Here is an 18,181-nt window from a genome sequence, read left to right as displayed (position 1 = left end):
CTATGGTGAACTGCATAATAATGGAACTGATTTTTATGCAGTCCTTTTACCTTAGCCAGTTAACCACTGAATACAGAAATTTAAATGGCCAAATGCTGACTTTACCCCCCAAATAGTCAGTTATTTATTGAGGGATTTGATAACTGCTTAGCATGTTAAGATATTGGCAGTGTACAATAATAATAATAATAAATATATATAGGCCCAGATTCTTTAACTGGCACCCAAGCTCAGTAAAAAAAAAAAAAAATGCTATTTAAACAACGCTTTTAATTGAGTTTCAAGGTAGAGAATGGCACAGGGACAAATTTGTCCCTGTCCCAACAGGAACTCAATGTCCCCTCCCCTTGAGTTTTGTCTCTGTCCCATTCCTGTAAGCTCTACCTTAACCGCACAAGCCTCAAACACTTATGTTTTAAACTGTTTGAGGCTTGTGCAGATGAGGACGGAGCTTGCAGGAATGGGGCAGGGTCAGGAAAAGAACTTGGGGGAGGGGGAAAAATTTGTCCCCGTGTCATTCTCTATTTCAAGGCGCCTAAAAAAATTGGTGCTGGAAATGCGTCTCAGAAGGTGCTTTAGGCTGCCTAACATCACTGTGGGCGTGGCTAATGCTGGAAGTAGCGTTAGGCAACCTAAAGCGCCTACGGCGGTGCTATTCACATCAAAGGTAGGCGCTGGAAAACCCTGGTCTACATTTCTGTTGCCTGCTTTTGACATGCGATTGGCAGCTGCTTTTAAGGCGGCCACTGACGACAGCGCCGGCTACAGAATCCGGGCCATAATGAATAAAAAAGTAACACCATTTACCAAGAAAGCATATGCCATATCATTCATACATAGACACCCCCCCTCCCAGCCCCCAAACTATAAATATAAATAAATATAGATTAAAGGGCAAATTCTATAAGAAGCGCCCAAACGTTAGGCGCTGAAGTAGGCACTGTTCAGCGCGATTCAAGTAAAATGAGGTGCTGTTTAATGAATCACGCTGAGCGGCACCTATGTTGGAAGCGCTCAATAAATAGGCCAGTTCTAGGCACAACTAAAAGGCATCTATATGAGCGCTTAAGCACGCTTAAGAGTAGCGATTCTGCAACAAGATGCCTCATGTAGCCACGCCCACGCCTAACGTGCATAGCGCCTACCTTTTTGAAGGCCGCCTAAATTTTTAGAGGCACCTTGTTGCAGAATCGCTCTTTCTTGATAGGCGCCTAAGTTTCAATTATTGCTGATTAAAAAGCTTAATTGAGCTTGTTAATCAATCTAGATAGGCGCCTATCTAGTTGGCGCCTCCGAAATAGGTTACAGAATTTGGGCCTTAGTGCTGCTGAATATGAGCGGTTAGCCTTGAACAAGCAATTTAACTGGCCAGTGGCCATATTGGGCCAATTAAATTGCTTTGAATATGGACCCCCATACTGTTTGACATAGCCCAGTGGTTCCCAACCCTGTCCCGAAGGACCACCAGGCCAAATCGGGTTTTCAGGCTAGCCCTAATGAATATGCATGAGAGAGATTTGCATATAATGGAAGTGACAGGCATGCAAATCTGCTCCATGCATATTCATTAGGGCTAGCCTGAAAACCCGATTTGGCCTGGTGGTCCTCCAGGACAGGGTTGGGAACCACTGACATAGCCAATCAGATTCAGTTTCCAGATAATAAACATAAGAAGAATGAAACAGTTTTGTGAGTTTTGTTTTGCTTTTGACACAGAAGTTTCTTCCTTCTTTGGATTTCCTGTTCAGCTGCAACCAGGGCTCTGATTTGGTTCCGTGAGACCTTTAAGTTGCAATTACAAGAATTCTTTCTGTTCTACTAGGTCAGGGGTAGGCAATTCCGGTCCTCGAGAGCTGGAGCCAGGTCAGGTTTTCAGGATATCCACAATTAATATGTATAAGATGGATCTGCATGCACTGCCTGCTTGAGATGCAAATCTATCTCATGTATATTTATTGTGGATATCCTGAAAACCTGACCTGGCTCCAGCTCTCGAGGACTGGAATTGCCTACCCCTGCACTAGGTACAAGGATGTTTTAGGATCCAGAGAAACTAATGCAGGGGTAGGGAACTCCGGTCCTCGAGAGCCGTATTCCAGTCGGGTTTTCAGGATTTCCCCAATGAATATGCATTAAAAGCACTGCATGCAAATAGATCTTATGCATATTCATTGGGGAAATCCTGAAAACCCGACTGGAAAACGGCTTTCGAGGACCGGAGTTCCCTACCCCTGAACTGGTACCTCTCTCCCTAGAAACGCACCATAGGCCTGCAAAAATAATACTGAAGCAGTAGAGATAATAGAGAGATAAGAACATAAGAATAGTCTTACTGGGTCAGACCAGTGGTCCATCAAGCTATCTGGAGGGGCTCCTGTAGGGAAGGATATTCTTCACCTTTTGAAAAGCTAAAACAAAAGTCACTTTGAAAAAGGTTTTGAGATGTTTACACTGTTTTGGAACACTCAAAGACACCCTGAAAGGACTATGAGGACGTCCTGCACCTATAATCAAATCTTTCCCAAAATGTCCTCGGACGGAACTTAGATGTTCTGAGCTAGACCTGTTTTCAAAGCGTCTGGCAAAAAAGTACCCAAACTGACCATATGACCCCCTGGAAGGATTAAGTGATGACCCCCCCACACTCCCCAGTGGACACTAACCCCTTCCCACCCCACAAAAATATGAATGAAGCAGTACATACCTGTCTTTAGAACAGCAGCATCTGGTATGGGAAAGGTTAGTACAGCATCACAGAGGGGTCTTAAGTAGCCTGGTGGATGGGCTATTGAGCCATAGAGAGGAGGAGCCAGGTCCATAAGCCACTCTAAATCAATACATTTATTGTGGAAAGCATGAGCCCACCAAAATCCTACTATATTGCTATATAGGTGCCACTTGCAGCCATAAGGGCTAATGGGGTGGTAGACAGGTAGGTATAGTAGTTTTTGAGGGAGTTTTTGGAGGGCTTATCATAAATTATAAGGGGGTTATCATGAGATGTACACATGACACTCTCTGTAAGTTGCCCCACTGCTTTATTGGCATGTCTATTACAATGCTGGCCCTTCCCATGTCCATTTGGTCTAGATTTGAATGTTTTGAAAATGGGGACTAAAGTTAGGTGTCATAAGGTTGTATGTCCTGGCGGTCAAGATGTCCAAGTAGATGTTTTTTGAAAAAAAAAATTTTTAGACGTCCAGCTTTTTCAAAAATGGACACTTATCCACCTTAATATTTGGATGTTTTGCTGGAAATGTCAAAGTCAGACATCCTTTTCGACCTCATTTTTGTTTTGGGTCCGGGTTCATTAACCCTTTTGGATACAAACTGTTTTATGACCACTGCAGTTTTTGTTTTTTCCTCTTTTTTGTGTGAAAATTGCCCAAGGGAAACATATTTGCAGAGATTTGCACCTTCTTTTCCTTTGAGTTCTGTTTTTGAAAATGCAAACCTGCACGTTTTGTTGCCTCCTCTGACCTAGCTCTACTGCCGTGAAAATGCAGATAAATGGATTTGCATTGTGAAACAAGGTATTGTGCTTTTGTGTGAACTTTTTCCTGCTGTTACATTACTTAACCAAAAAGACAGTTCTTGCAATCAGGTAAGTTTTTCAATCAGTTTTCTTTATTATACTATGATCGCAGAGTGGCTAAAATACAATAGGGCCTCATCATCAAAACCCATTATTCCTCGAACAATACACCCGGTAGATACTGGAAAAATTACAAACCAAGTGTGATTCTCTATCCCCTGCATTTAAAAAAAGTACCTTATTTTATACAGTTAGATCAAAGTCATAGCAGCATTTCTCTTACAGCAAAACAAGTGCATATGTACACATAGTGCAAAAGTGCACATAGATGCTTTTGTTGGTGTGTGTGTGTGTATTTAAATAATTCTCTTTGCATTTATGTTCTCGCATTTTTTTCTGTACATTCAGAGAAGAGGAAGTGTCCAACACACTTTAATCACAAGGAAGCAAACTATGGATATTTTGACTTAAGTACTGCCATGACCACTCCATGGGAAGGTCTGAACATGGCGGTTTTCCATACAAAATTGACAAATACTTTTTATTGAAAACACATAAACCTCAATTTTGGGTACATGTTATGTAACAGTTTCCTGAGGTTGCAAACGTGCATAGAAATAACCCAGGCAGACTGTCCATAACAATAATATCAGCATAGAGTACATTTATTTATTTATTTCGATTTCTATCCCGTTCTCCCAGAAGCTCAGAACGGGTTACAAGTAGACATTCACATTCGTTTGAAAACAGACTAGCCATGACAACAAATAGGTTACAGTAGACAATAACAGAGTTTATTCTAGAGACCAGACTGGTCATAGCGAAGAGTACTAGGAGAAGTATATTGAGGAGGCAGTTTTTAATGGCCTGATTTATATTGAAAATCATCAGGTTGATGTTGGTAGCTTAACTCCAATGGCTTGGTCTGCAGAAAACCTAATCATTTAAAATTTCTGAAATAAACTAGAGTGCTTACTGTTATGGAAAAAGCAGTTTGTATCAAAAAAAATTTTTGTAATGAAAGCTGGCTTTAACAATTCTATATCAAAAACAATATAAATACAATTTATAAACATAAATGCATTGCAGGACAAAGATTTCCTGCATTTTATATGGTAATTACACCACTGACCTGACCTACTGGATAAACACATGTGCAGGGTATCGGGAAACAGTGGGAAGAAAATGATCTGAGACCCATCAAAGCCAGGGTTCAACTCCACTTCCATATCTTCCACGGATGCTCCTTGTGATCTCGAGCAAGTCATTTTAATTCCAAATGCCCAAAATATCCACTTAGTTTATAAGCTCTTTGGATTGGTATACCTGAATTATTTAAGCCAAAAATGGACAAGGTGCTTTACTAGAGGGAGATAGGTAGTGTATAGCTCATTGCCACTAGAGGGAGTGCTGATCCCAGAGGTAGAGGAAAGCACCATTTTTCAATAACATAGTTACTGTACATCTTTGCTCTTCTGTAGTGATTATAAAAAAATCCATCTTCATGTCAGTTATGAGAGGATGCTGAAAAGTTCTCAGCCCAACCAAGAAGGGAATGATGAGCCATGAAATGCAGTGGCGTAGTAAGGGGGGTGTGGACTGCCCTGGGCGCCAAGTCGGTGGGGGTACTGGCACCTCTCTGCACCGCCCTCCCACACCACGCCGCCCTCACACCATTCCTCCCCCCCATCCTGTACTTCCGTACTATCTGTGCTAGCGTGAGCAACTTCTGCTTGTTGTTTGTGCCAGCCTGGTTCCCCTTTGAATCACTTCTGGGTCACAGGGTCAGGAAATGACATCAGAGGGAAATCCAATACTGGCGTGGGGAGCATGCTTGCAGAAGCCACTCACCCTGACAAAGGTTAAGAGGTATGGGGGAAGAGAAAGTGCAAGTGTGGGGGTGGGAAGGAGTGGGTGGGGGGGGACGACACACTGATGAAACATAAAAGTTTTTCCACATATTCACCTCTAAGTTCAATACACGTGGCACATAATGTCTGAAGTTTCTGTAACCCTTCCAAAAAATACTCCGATATCTGGTTATTGAAATACTACTCCATTACTGCAATCGCCTCTGAATCACTCAAAAATTGTCACCCTTTCAAACTCTTCTTTAGATTTGGAAACAGAAAATAGAGCAAGATCTGGTGAGTAGGGTGGATGGTCTATGCACTGAAATCCCGACTGCATCAAACATCCATCGTTTTGCCAGTCTTGTGAGCAGGTGCATTGTTTTGCAAAAAGAGAACTCCTTTCTTCAGCTTCCCTCTCTTTTTTCTTTCAATGCCTCCTTTAATCGGCACAGCAAATTATAGTATAGTAGTATTCTGCATTGTATGGCCCCTTGGAAGATAGTCATTACAAACCTTCCTGATCCCAAAACACTGTGGCCAATGCCTTTCCTGCTGACTTTTGGGTCTTGAATTTCCTTGGCCTTGGAGAACATGAGTGCTGCCATTGCACAGACTGCTGTTTTGTCTCAGAATTGTAGTGGCTTAACCATGTTTCAGCCATAGGAGTCAACTTTTCAAAATGATTGGGGGTGCTCAATAGACCCACCCCAGACCCTGCCCAAGCTCTGCCCCGCCCCTGCCTCCATAATGATACTAATTGTAATGTCATTTTTCCATTCATTTTTCATATATACACACAATAAAATCTTATTAACAATACATAATGGTTAACCCCAAAATTAAACTACACAAAGCACTCTGTATGCTTCTCAACATTCATTTCTACCAGAAATTGAAAGGGGAAAGGTTTAGAACAAACGCCAGGAAGTTCTTTTTCACCCAGAGGGTGGTGGATACATGGAACGCGCTACCGGAGGATGTGATAAGCAGAAGCACGTTACAGGACTTCAAAGAAGGTCTGGACAGGTACCTGGAGGACAAAGGGATTGAGGGGTACAGATAGGAATAGAGGTAAGGTTATAGGGACAGGATTAGAGGTAAATTATAAAATTAGTCAGAGACCACTGTTCAGGCAGTGGGCCTGATGGGCGAGATGGACCTCTGGTCTGCCTCAGCGGAGGCAACTTCTTATGTTCTTATGTTCTTTGCAAATACAAGACTACAAACTAAAAGTACTAATATACACAAACAAAACCCTAAGATGCCAGACTCTATTATGTACAACATCCGAGAAATAAAAATAAATTAATTTCTTCATGAACAGTGCAAAATATAGATAGCAGATATAAATTCTCAAAACTGACATATTTCAATCACTAACTGAAAATAAAATCATATTCCCTACCTTTGTTGTCTGGTGATTTTATTTTTCTAATCATCTGTTCCCAGTCTCTGGTTGAATTTCCTTCTGTCTGTGCTCTTAACTGTGTTTCAAGGGCTGCCTTATCCATTTGCTGTTTTTCTTTCCTTCTTCTCTTTCTGCCCTAAATCCATCTTTGGCATTAGCTTTTAACATTCAACTTTCTTCTCAGAATTGATCTACTTTCCCATGCCTTCCCTTTCTATCTATCCATGTGTACCATCTCCTCCCTTTTTCTTCTCCCCTATTCCCATCCATAAGAAGTATTTCTTCTCGTGCCCCTTTCCTCTCTGTGCACCATCTCCTCCCTCTCTCTCCCCTTCCCCTCTATCCCTGTGCACCATCTCTTCCCTCTCTCGCCCCTTCCCCTCCATCCTTGTGTACCATCTCCTCCCTTTCCCTCTCCCTCTCCCGTAGTTTGACATCTTTCTCTTGTGTTTTCCATAGCCTGACATCTCTCTCCTTTCCCATGGTCTGGCATCTCTCTCTCCTTCCCGTCCCCCTGTCTATATTTCGCCGTGGTCTCACCCCCTCTGCTCCCATTCCTGGGCTAACTTAAAGAGCTCCAGGGGACCCCACGGTCTGGGCATCTCTTCCCCTTCTGTCCCACTCCCTCCTTTCCCCTCACCTTCCCGGTCTCCTTTCAATCTTCTTTTTTGGAGGGGTCCCAGCATGGCAGCCATTCTTACAAGCAGCTGGTGCTGCTCCGAAGCTTTCCCTCTGCCACGATCCCCCCCCCCCCCCGACAACTTCCTGTTTATGCCTGGGTGGATCATGACAGGGGTCCCAGCATCGGCAGCTTGTGAAAATGGGTGCCGAGCCCCTCTGAAAAAGAAGACAGAAAAGAGACCAGGAAGGTGAGGGAAAGGGAGGAAGAGGAACAGAAGGGGAAGAGATGCCTGGACCACACATAGGCCCTAGTCATGTGAGGCCCCAAAAATATTGGGGGTGCTCGGGCATCCACAGTGCTGACACCTATGGTTTCATCAACAGTAACTAGTCATTCCAAAAAGTTGGCACCAGCTTGCTGAAAATGCTAAATCAAATTGGAAGTGTCTACTTGATGTTTTTTGCAGCATTTAAACATTTGGGCACCCACTTGGCTGACAGCTTCTGCATACCCAGACGCTCATGCATTATACACCCAACATATTTCCTGGATTATCTGTGCTGTCTTAGCAATTGTTTTAGTCAATATTCACAGATCTGCCAAAATCAGGTCATGGACTTGATCAACAATTTCCAGACTTGACACCCAGACCTTGCTGCATCTTTGGTTTCAGAATCTCCACGCTGAACGTTTGCACACCTCATCTTTACTTTGGAGTGTGATGGATATTTAACTAACTATTAACTTTATTTTTTTCTATACCGCCATAATCTTGCGACTTCTAGGCGGTTCACAGTGAAGAGGGCTGTACAATCAGTGAATTACAGGGAGAAAATTAGGTAAGAAGTCACTGAATGGTCAGTGATTACAGGGTACAAATGGTTACAGAAATAATCTTAACAAGTTTCATCGAGATGGCTGGAAAGCCGATTTACAGAATTTGTCACTTAATATTTGCATCATACATTCATGGATTTCCTTTGGAGTTTTCATCTGCAGGAAAAGGAGCTTCATGGCAGTCCAGAGTTCCACACTTGAATATTCCACACTTTTCGTTGTCATGGTTCAATCAGTGATCCGAAACCATGTCAAAACAAAGCTTTGCAATTCTGCAAATTGGCACTTTGCAAAATAAAATACTGTAACACTCTTTTCAGCTACAGTGGCAAAATAATGCTCAGAATTTAGGAAGTTATGGCAGCATGTCCTCTTAATGAAGTCCTTCAATCCATGGTTTAGGAGCGGCTCCCTCCTTTCAAAACACACCACCACCAAAAGATAAATAGCAAAAGTCTAAAAATGTGCAGCAGAAAGCGATTAAAAAGTAAAGACAGCATCGTGTCTTGTTTGCCTTTACTCCTGGGCTCTGAGACGGCAAGAAAAATTTACTGAAATTGTTTAATTGTTTCCTTTCGGGAAGCACTGCTCGCATTTCTGGGGTCTTGGGAAATCTCAGTCAAAGTGGATAGCCCACACCGCTTTGGAGGAGTCTAATCGCACAGAGCAGGCACTGCCAGTGGAGAAGCCCCCAGCACTACAGAGAGGCTCTGCTGATGGAGAAGCGCCCAACACTGAGAAGGTTCTGCCCCTGGAGAAGTCCCCAGCACTTGGGGGATAGTGCCACTAGCACTGTGGACCTACAGCGATGGTGGACTTGAAGAAAGCATTACAGTAATCTCTAAACCAAGCACTTAATTTCCCAGCTGCCACCAGCTGTGGCCACAATATTCTGTTCTTGTCAGATGTCTATTATTCAATGATTTATGGAGCAGTTCCACTGGTATGTTCTGATTTAACTGGGACTTCCATGTAAATTGCTTTAAGAGGCAGTCCCTTTGTTGCTTTCATTTTGACCTCTTTCCTGTCCAGAGCATAAGATGAGAGACATATGAACAGCCCAGCTGCGATCCCGTTGACAGCACAGGCATAGAAAATATAACTGTACTCATTAGTGAGGTCCACCAGGAGCCCTGAAAATAGACAAAATCAAGTTAAAAATAAATCCAGAACATTGCTTGGAAAATACAATTAGTCCTATGCCCAACAAAGATAAGAGTAATATTGGAGATGACAGCAGACAAAGATATAAGAATAGACGCTGCTGGGTCAGACCAGTGGTCCATTGTGCCCAGCAGTCCCGTGGCAGCACTTAGGTCAAAGACCAGTGCCCTAACTGAGACTAGCCTTACCTGCGAACGTTCTGGTTCAGCAGGAACTTGTCTAACTTTGTCTTGAATCCCTGGAGGGTATTTTCCCCTATAATAGCCCATTTAATTAGCACTCATATTTGTTGTGCTCTGGGTTATATATATGTTCAAATGCATATATGTACAGTTTACCAATTTACGTACTTACGTGGTGAAGCTTCATTAGAAAAAATTTAAAAGTTCATTAAAATGTCACTTGTTTAAAGACGCATTTGAGACATAGATAGAATAATTCATCTATTATGAATCCTTATGCTCAAATACCTAATCTTAATTAGACCTTATGTATAGGTCACAATCTCCCCTACCCTCTCCTTTAGGCTTAGCCACATTAAAAAAATTATTCTTCATTACCCTCCAAATGGTTTTTCCCTAAATGTATCTTTCCTTTTGTATCGATAATTATTTGTATGTATACATCACACGTTTATTTGTATAAAATTGTTTTATTTTTGTTTCCCGATTTTAAATTGTTATAGGCATTGAAGTACTTGACATTGCATGTACAACAAACTTTTAATAAACCTGAAACTTGAAACTTTGATTTGTTCTCCTAATAATAATAATAACTTTATTCTTCTATACCGCCACAATCTTGCGACTTCTAGGCGGTTTACAATCAAGGTAGCTGAACATTCAGCGAGTTGCAATATGCGGATGATCAGAGGAAATACAGAGTGCAGAGATTTTAAGAAAGCGAAAATGTAAATATACAGTTTGCTGAGCGCGAATATAGGTTATACAGTTTGCTAAGAAATTTCTGAGAGGACCTGTTAGGAAAAGGTCACGTATTACAAAAAATACAGTGAAAAATTACAATATGATAATAATAACAGTTTATATAAATCGCAGAACCGTGAAGTTCTATGCGGACTTATGAGGGGAGAGAGGGAATGGATAAGAGATTGGGAGGACCTTTATTGTGGAGAGAGAGAGGAGCGGGTCAGTTGTCTAGATATTTCAGGAACAGGTATGTTTTTAGGCGCTTCCTGAATTCCTCATAAGTAGTTGGTGAAAGCAATTGATCTAGGTCTTTACCCCATATGGCTGCTTGGTGTGAGAGAAGGTATTCATGGTGTTTTTTCAGTTTGCAACCTCTAACTGGAGGGGAAACGAAGTTTGAATGTGTGCTTCTCTTGCGTCTGTTGGTGGAAAAGGAGAAAAGGTCTGTTATGTATTTGGGGGCTAGCCCGTATAGTACTTTGAAGCAGAGGCAGGTGAATTTAAACTTTATGCGTGCTTCTGTTGGCAGCCAGTGCAACTGCCAGTAATAAGGTGTCACGTGATCGAATTTCTTCAGCCCGAAGATAAGTCTGACTGCTGCATTTTGCATTATTTGAAGACATCTCATATTCTTTTGGGAGAGTGCTAAATAGGCGATGTTGCAATAGTCAAGTTGACTTAGTACGAGGGATTGCACTAGGATTCTGAATGCTGACGTATCGAAATATGATTTGATAGATCTAAGTTTCCAGAGAGTGAAAAAACCCTTTCTGATTATGGAGTCCACCTGGTCTTTCATGGTTAAGCATTGATCCAGCGTTACACCCAGTATCTCCTAATGCAGTGTCTCGCAAACTTTTTGGCCGGCGGCGCACTAAATTCAGTGCCCCAGCCAGAAGGCACCCGGAAGTGCTCGGAGGCCCATCTGGCTGTGACCCACTTTGATGGAGGGATCCAGGAGGTGCAGGGGAGAGGAGGAGAGACATCTGCACTGGCTGACTTCCTACAGGACGTGCCTTTCTCTCAGGAGCTCACTGTCCTAATGTGAAGAAAGCAACTTAAACATCTACTGTGGTCTTATATCACTCTCAGCATCTGACACGTGTCCTACTCACTTCACTCTAAGGACAAATGCTCCCTTCATATCATTCCAAGGACCAGCAACTAACACATATACCACTCCTTTGCTATATAATTCTCAGAACCAGCACCTAGTGACATAATGAGGGTGAGAGGTGCCCGGGGCGGTGGTGCCCCTCCTCTGCCCTCTTCTCCACCCCCCCACCTCCACACGCTCCTTCCCCGCTTCCTTGTGCCACCCGCGCGCCGCTTCCCTTCCTCCATACCTCTGCAATGTTCCTGGTGCAGATCCAGGAAGTGATGTCAGAGGAAGAGCTAACGCTGACACGACAGCAGGTTGGGGGTTGCTGCTCGCACTAAGAACATTACAGAAGTACAGGGAAAGGGAAGCTGCTTGCATGTTATGGCAATAATATTGTCTACAATTATTACTATTGTCAAACACAAGTTAGCTAAACCTATTGGTGAATAAAGCATCACATGACCTGACAGACATAATTCTATTTCAGTCCATTAGACTGTATGTACATATTTTGTCTCTTTTATATTGTGGGTGTCCAGACCTTGTGGAAGCCAAATGTAGGCTAACTTGGCCCTGTATGAGGCCCTTTAGCCCTGGGATTGGTAGCATGGAATGTTGCTACAATTTGAGATTTTGCCAGGTGCTCGTGACCTGGATCAGTCACTGTTGGAAACAGGATACTGGCTAGATGGACCATTCATCTAACCCAATATGCTATTCAAATGTTCTCCCCATGGCTAGGTCAAATGCATAATAAACCTCAACAATTAAATCCTAAAATTGTTCTACCCAGTACAAAATAAAAAAAAGATAAACTTTGTGGACACATTGAGGGTACAGCTGGCTGGCTTTATTATTTTAGATAGGTCATAGAAGTAGGAGTTGAGACATGCAGGTCTGGGTGACTCAGGTTTCACCAGTATTTTAGTACAGAATGTGCCAACGTAGAGCCTCTTCTAAAATACAGGAGAAATGGACATTTATATTATTTATTTATTCGCTCCCAACTTTCTACACCACTTGAACTGTCTAGCAGAGCGAAACGCGCAATATAAACATCCATTTTAGAAAAAAAAAAAAAAAATGGATATAATAATGCCTGAGTGTAAACCGCTTAGACAATTACTAGGCAGTATATAAAATAACGAATCCCCCCCTTTTACTAAACTGTAACGCGGTTTTTAGCGCCAGCCATGGCAGTAACAGCTCCAACACTCAAAGAATTCCTATTAATGTTAGAGCTGTTACCGCCGCAGCCGACGCTATAAACGGTGCTACAGTTTAGTAAAAGTTGTGTGTGTGTCAAATAAATAATAATATTGACTAGTTGAAAGTCAGAACATAATTGGTTATCTTTGCAACCTTAGAAACATAAACAGTTATTATCCTGATGCTGTCAGAGTGACTGGTTTCCCTTGCCAGTTTGGCATTTGGGGGAGGGGGACGGGACAAAAGTCATTGGGAGATTAAGGGGGCAACCCTACCAATCCTTCTAGTGGAGTGCTGCTCCATAGTAGCTGTTTACCAAATCCTAAATAGGCTTGGTAGCAGGTGAAATTCCTAGCGTTGACCTTTTAGGGCTTATAGGTTTAGTTCACCTTCTGAAATGGGGCATAAACGTTGATGGATTTTCCATGCCCCATGCCATTTTTTATGCACTTGGGTTTGATACATGTATATCCCAGATTTGTAAAATGAGGACAAAGTCGTTTATGCAAGATAAACGTTTAAATGTCAGTTTATACCAAGATTTGTACCAGAGTGGACACCCCAGAGGGAGTGGAAAACATGAAAAGTTGGAAGAATGGTCTAATGCCTGGCAACTAAAATTCAGTACAAAGACATCCAGAGTGATGCATTTGAGGAGTTGAAATTCGAAGGAGATGAATGTGCCAGGAGGCGATAGGCACGGATGGGGAGAGGGACCTTGGGGTGATAGTGTCTGAGGATCTGAAGGTGATGAAACAGTGTGACAAGATGGTGGCTGTAGCCAGAAGGATGCTAGGATGTATAGAGAGAGGAGTAACGAGCAGAAGAAAGGAGGTGTTGATGCCTCTGTACAGATTGTTGGTGAGGCCCCACTTGGAGTATTGTGCTCAGTTTTGAAGGCCTTATCTGGCCAAGGATATAAGAAGACTTGAAGCGGTCCAGAAGAAAGTGTCGAAAATGGTAGGGGGTTTGTACCAAAAGAAGTATGAGAAGAGACTAGAAGACCTCAACATGTATACTCTGGAGGAGAGGATAGACAAGGGTGATATGTTACATTTAAATATTTGAAAGGTATTAATATAGAACCAAATCTTTTACAGAGAAGGGAAGTTGGTAAAACTAGAGGGCATAAATTGAGGTTTAGGGGTGGTGGTAGACTTAAGAGTAATGTTAGGAAATTCTTTTATGTGGAGAGGGTGGTGGGTGCCTAGAATGTTCTTCCGAGGGTGGAAGAATGTGGAGAGGAAAATGGTAACAGAATTCAAAAAGCATGGGACGAACACAGAGGATCTCTATTTAAAATATGAATTGTCAGACTTTCACAGTCTGAATCCTGAAAATGAGATGGTTTGGATAGACTGGAGTGAGTTTTGACAGCAACTCCAGTAGTTGGAACCTACGGACAGTACCAGGTAGACTTCTAAGGTCTATGGACCAGAAATTACAAAGAAAAAAGACATTTTAATGTAATCATGAAATTGTAAAGCACATAATTATAGGGCAGACTGGATGGACCGTTCGGGTCTTTATCTGCTGTCATTTACTATGTTAATATGCATATATTAATGAAAGTAGAGCTCATAAAATGAGGTAGCTTTTGGAAAAATGCAGAACAAAAAAGTGGAAAATTGCTAGACTAAGTGTATAGATCTCAATGAAGACTGCCCCAACTTTGTTGGTTGGGCTGAGAACTTTTCAGGGACTTCATATATATATGAGGGCTCGCTGAAAAGTTCTCAGCCCAAGTGTGACAGAGTGGAGTTCTTGTCACTGACCAACAGAGGGAGCCTGAGCAATAGAAAGAAGGAGTTAATATCTATAATATCCTGCAAAGGCTGCTGGGAGCTGAAAAGGCTGGCTGGTGCTGAAAAGGACACTTCCAGAGCAAAAAGCTGGGACAATCAGAAGCTCCTTCAGGAGCCAGATGACCCTCAAGGGGAGGAATGCTGGCCTCTGGCCTAATCCTCGGTAAACCTGATAGACCAACCTGTCCGGTAGAGCTTGGGGTGACCAATAGGGTACCCCAGACTTGACAACAAGCAGGGGGTTGGGTGGATATGTGAGTGATCAGGGGAGTGAGTGATGGGGCCGTCCTCACAGAGAGAAGCTGAGGAACAGGAATTAAGTCCTCAAGAAGAGCCCTCAGAGAGAGACTGGCTGGGAAGAAGTCCTCAGTGCATGCATCTGGGAGAAGACGACTGAAGGACAGGGCGAGTCCTCAGTGTGTGTATCCAGGATAAGACGATTGAGTGACGGAACAGGGCCTGGAAGAATGAGTAGCCGGAGGGCTCAGTAGAGTCGGGGGAGGGGCTCAGGCTTGATGACCGGTGAAGAGGTATCCAGTTCCTGTGGGGACCCAAGAAGCCAGGGAGCATAGGGACCAGTGGTGACACCACAAGGAGAGACAGAAGAGTCAAAGTCAAAGGCTGAGGGGGTCTGGCAAGCAACTGGTGGAGGTACCGGGGAGGGGCTGGTGGTGACCGACAGAAAGACCAATAATGGCACCGGAAGTTACCAGAGGAGCACAGGGAAGCAGCCTGATAGACCTGGGTGAGCAACTAGCAGAGGGCCTGGTGGGATCAGTGGCGACCGGCGGAGAGACCGGTAATGGCACGGGATGCTGCCAGGTGAGCCAATGAAGGACCAGAAAACCGTGCAGTCCAGGGAGGACCTGGAGATGACAGCGTATGAATGAAGTGTGCTTAACCGTGTTGTGTGTTTGTTCCAACAGAGCCTATTAGTAGCAGGATGGAAGAATAAAGGTGCTTGGGGACAGATGTGAGATGGGAGTTGACTGTTCAGTCTGCTCACACCAACCAACAAAGACGGGGCAGCCTCCATCAAGGGCTATATACTTAGTCCAGTATATCTATCTATCTCGAGAAAAGTCTCATTTCCAAGCTTTGGATATGGCACTGAACTGTACATTTAACAAGTTGGTTCTAATGGTGCTTTGTGCCATTTTCAGCTCTTTTTTTTTTCAACTCACCTGCTAGTGGAGGTCCAGTGAGGATGGTGATGCTTTCCAGGATAGTGAAAAGTCCAAAGGCACTAGGGAAACGCTTCATTCCCACAATATCCATCAGTACCTGGAAGATCAGTGCCCCTATGAAACTCATGGACACGCTGTACACCGCGACGTACACAAGCAGTATGGAGTAACTTGCTGACACAGCAGAAATGAAGTTGCTTGCGGCATTGACTAGTACAGATATACTAAACACATAGATCAATTTCTCCTTGAAGAAACGCATCCCTGATACCACCCCAGCTATGGGACGTATGAAGATGTTGATGAAACCAATAAGTGCTAGCAGGAAGGCAGCTTTGTTCTCTTCAGTTTTATGATTGGTAGCATAGGGCACCAAATAGAACAGTGGCAATACGAAGCCCATCACCAACCAGGCCACACCCACCGTGAAGATCTGATAGCGTTTATTCTGGCAGAAAAGGTCAAAAGCCATGTACTTCTTCATAGCCATCATACAGGAAGATGTCTTACTCTGGAGTTGGCTCTTGTCATGGTCCACACTGCTGGTTCCATTGAAAAGAGGTGGCTTCTCAGGCCCCTTGTGACCGATGAGCTCAACGCTGTCTGGTTGCTGATCATATTCAAGCTGCCCACAATCCTCTTTAGGGGATTGTAGTGCTGGGTGGGCCCGGACAGGCCTCATTACAGCTCCACAGACACAACAGTTCAACAGCACGCCTCCAAAGATAAGGAATGAGCCTCTCCAGCCCATTATGCCCAGCAGGTACTGGGAGAACAATGGCCAGATAGCCATGCCAACTGAGGCTCCAGTAGCGGCCAAGGCATTGGCGAGGGTCCTGCGGCGGATGAAGTAGTACCCCAGCACGGTCACTCCGGCCTGGAACGTGAAACACAACCCAAGTCCTTCAAGAAAGAGACACAAGAGCAGGTCAAAGAAAGGTGTACTGCTCGTGAGCTGTTTTAACCCTATTTTAAATGGAGGAACCTCCCCCACAACACGTATTTCCAAATAAAGAAGTGGAAAGGATTAATGGTTCATTGCTCACCACGTTCACTTTTTTCTTTACTTTGGAGGGCTGTTAGGAGGGCGAGCATCTTTTGTTTGATTGCAAAATTAAGGGTTCCTTTTACTAAGCTGCGCTAGCGGTTTTAGCGCGTACTTAGCGCACGGCTACAATGTCACACGCGCTAGGCGCTAACACCTCCATAAAGCTGGCGTTAGTTTCTCCGTGTAGCGCGGGGGTTAGTACGCGATAATCATCAGCACGAGCTAAAAACACTACCGCAGCTTAGTGAAAGGAGCCCTAAATCTTTTCTGCTTTCTTCCTAAAAATGTCTCCTGAATCAGTGATCTCAGTGGGAGACTAAAATGTTCTTACATTACATTAATGACTTCTATTCCGCCCGTACCTTGCAGTTCTAGGCGGATTACAAAAGAGACTAACTGGACATTTCCAGGGGAATTAAATTCAGGGAGTTGGTTACATTTCCAGGTGGTTTGCAATTTTAAGGAGTTGTTTACATGGTTGAGTCTTTTGAGATGAAGAAATAGCAGAATAGGAACAGACTTTTTTGGGGGGGAGGGGGGATAAGGGGAGGGGTTAGGAGAGCTGTATAAATTTTTTGAAGAGCGGGGTTTTGATTTCTTTTCGGACTGTTTTAAAGTCGTTCGTTCTTCCCTTACAATTAAAAAATTCCTGGCAATAATTTTTCCAAAGTTAACATCTCCTCCCAATAAATCATTTTTATTGGGCTGTAATTTGAAGGAACTTTATTACACTAGAAACACTAATTTCTCTGTTACAGCCCCAACCCTTTGGGATGCCATGCCATCTCACCTTCGTCAAGAAAATTATCTTGATATATTCAAAACTAAACTAAAAACTTTCTTATTCCAAGACGCATGCCATAGCGTATGACAATACCCCTATCCAACAGCACTTCAGTATACAAAAAGAACCGCTTTTAAGAAGCGACCCCCCTTCCCGATGTCTCTTCCTCCCCCCCTTCCCTTCACTTATTTTGATTTTATTTAATAATGTAATTATAAACTTTCCTTTCCCCCCTCTCCTTCAAAATTGCGTATGTCAACGTATTGGTCTATTTTATGTTCAACCTTTTCTTTTTACCCCCATTCTTAAATTTATTTTAACGTCTTTAGCTTTGTAAACCGGCCAGATACATGATGATGGTCGGCATATTAAAATGTAAATAAACTTGGAAATTTGGCCCTTTCATTTTCCCTAGGGGTGGGAATAGCAGCTGACCAGTAATATCTTGCTGTTTGTTCCTCCAGCATCCTGCCACTTGGGCAAAACGACAAAGAGCCATCATTGGAGGGAGTCAGTGGCGTAGTAATGGGGGAGGGAGGGGCAGAGGGGCGGTCCGCCCTGGGTGCCATCTTAGTAGAGGCATGGCACCTGTCCTCCTCTCTGTGCCCTCCCCCCACTGATTCCCTGCCCCCTGTACCTCTGCAACGTTCCTAGTATGAGCACCAACCCCCCAACCTGATATTGTGCCTGCGTCGGCT

At 43.4% G+C, this 18,181-nt stretch overlaps 1 protein-coding gene across 2 annotated transcripts in view; it reads right to left on the bottom strand.

The window, feature by feature from the left end:
- Positions 1 to 6,852: 6,852 nt before the first annotated feature.
- The window catches only part of SLC16A5 (solute carrier family 16 member 5), a 48,472-nt gene continuing 37,143 nt past the window's right edge, over positions 6,853 to 18,181 (bottom strand). For both annotated transcript variants that reach the window (XM_033962450.1, XM_033962451.1), the window contains 2 exons: positions 15,649 to 16,554; positions 6,853 to 9,388 (listed from right to left, as the gene is read on the bottom strand). In XM_033962450.1, coding sequence (XP_033818341.1) covers positions 9,180 to 9,388; positions 15,649 to 16,554 — 1,115 coding nt within the window. In that variant the 3' untranslated portion in view covers positions 6,853 to 9,179. The remainder of the gene's footprint in view (positions 9,389 to 15,648; positions 16,555 to 18,181) is intronic.

Source organism: Geotrypetes seraphini, chromosome 10 (assembly GCF_902459505.1).
Source record: "Geotrypetes seraphini chromosome 10, aGeoSer1.1, whole genome shotgun sequence".
NCBI lineage: Eukaryota > Metazoa > Chordata > Amphibia > Gymnophiona > Dermophiidae > Geotrypetes > Geotrypetes seraphini.
This window is presented reverse-complemented; position numbering and strand designations above follow the sequence as displayed.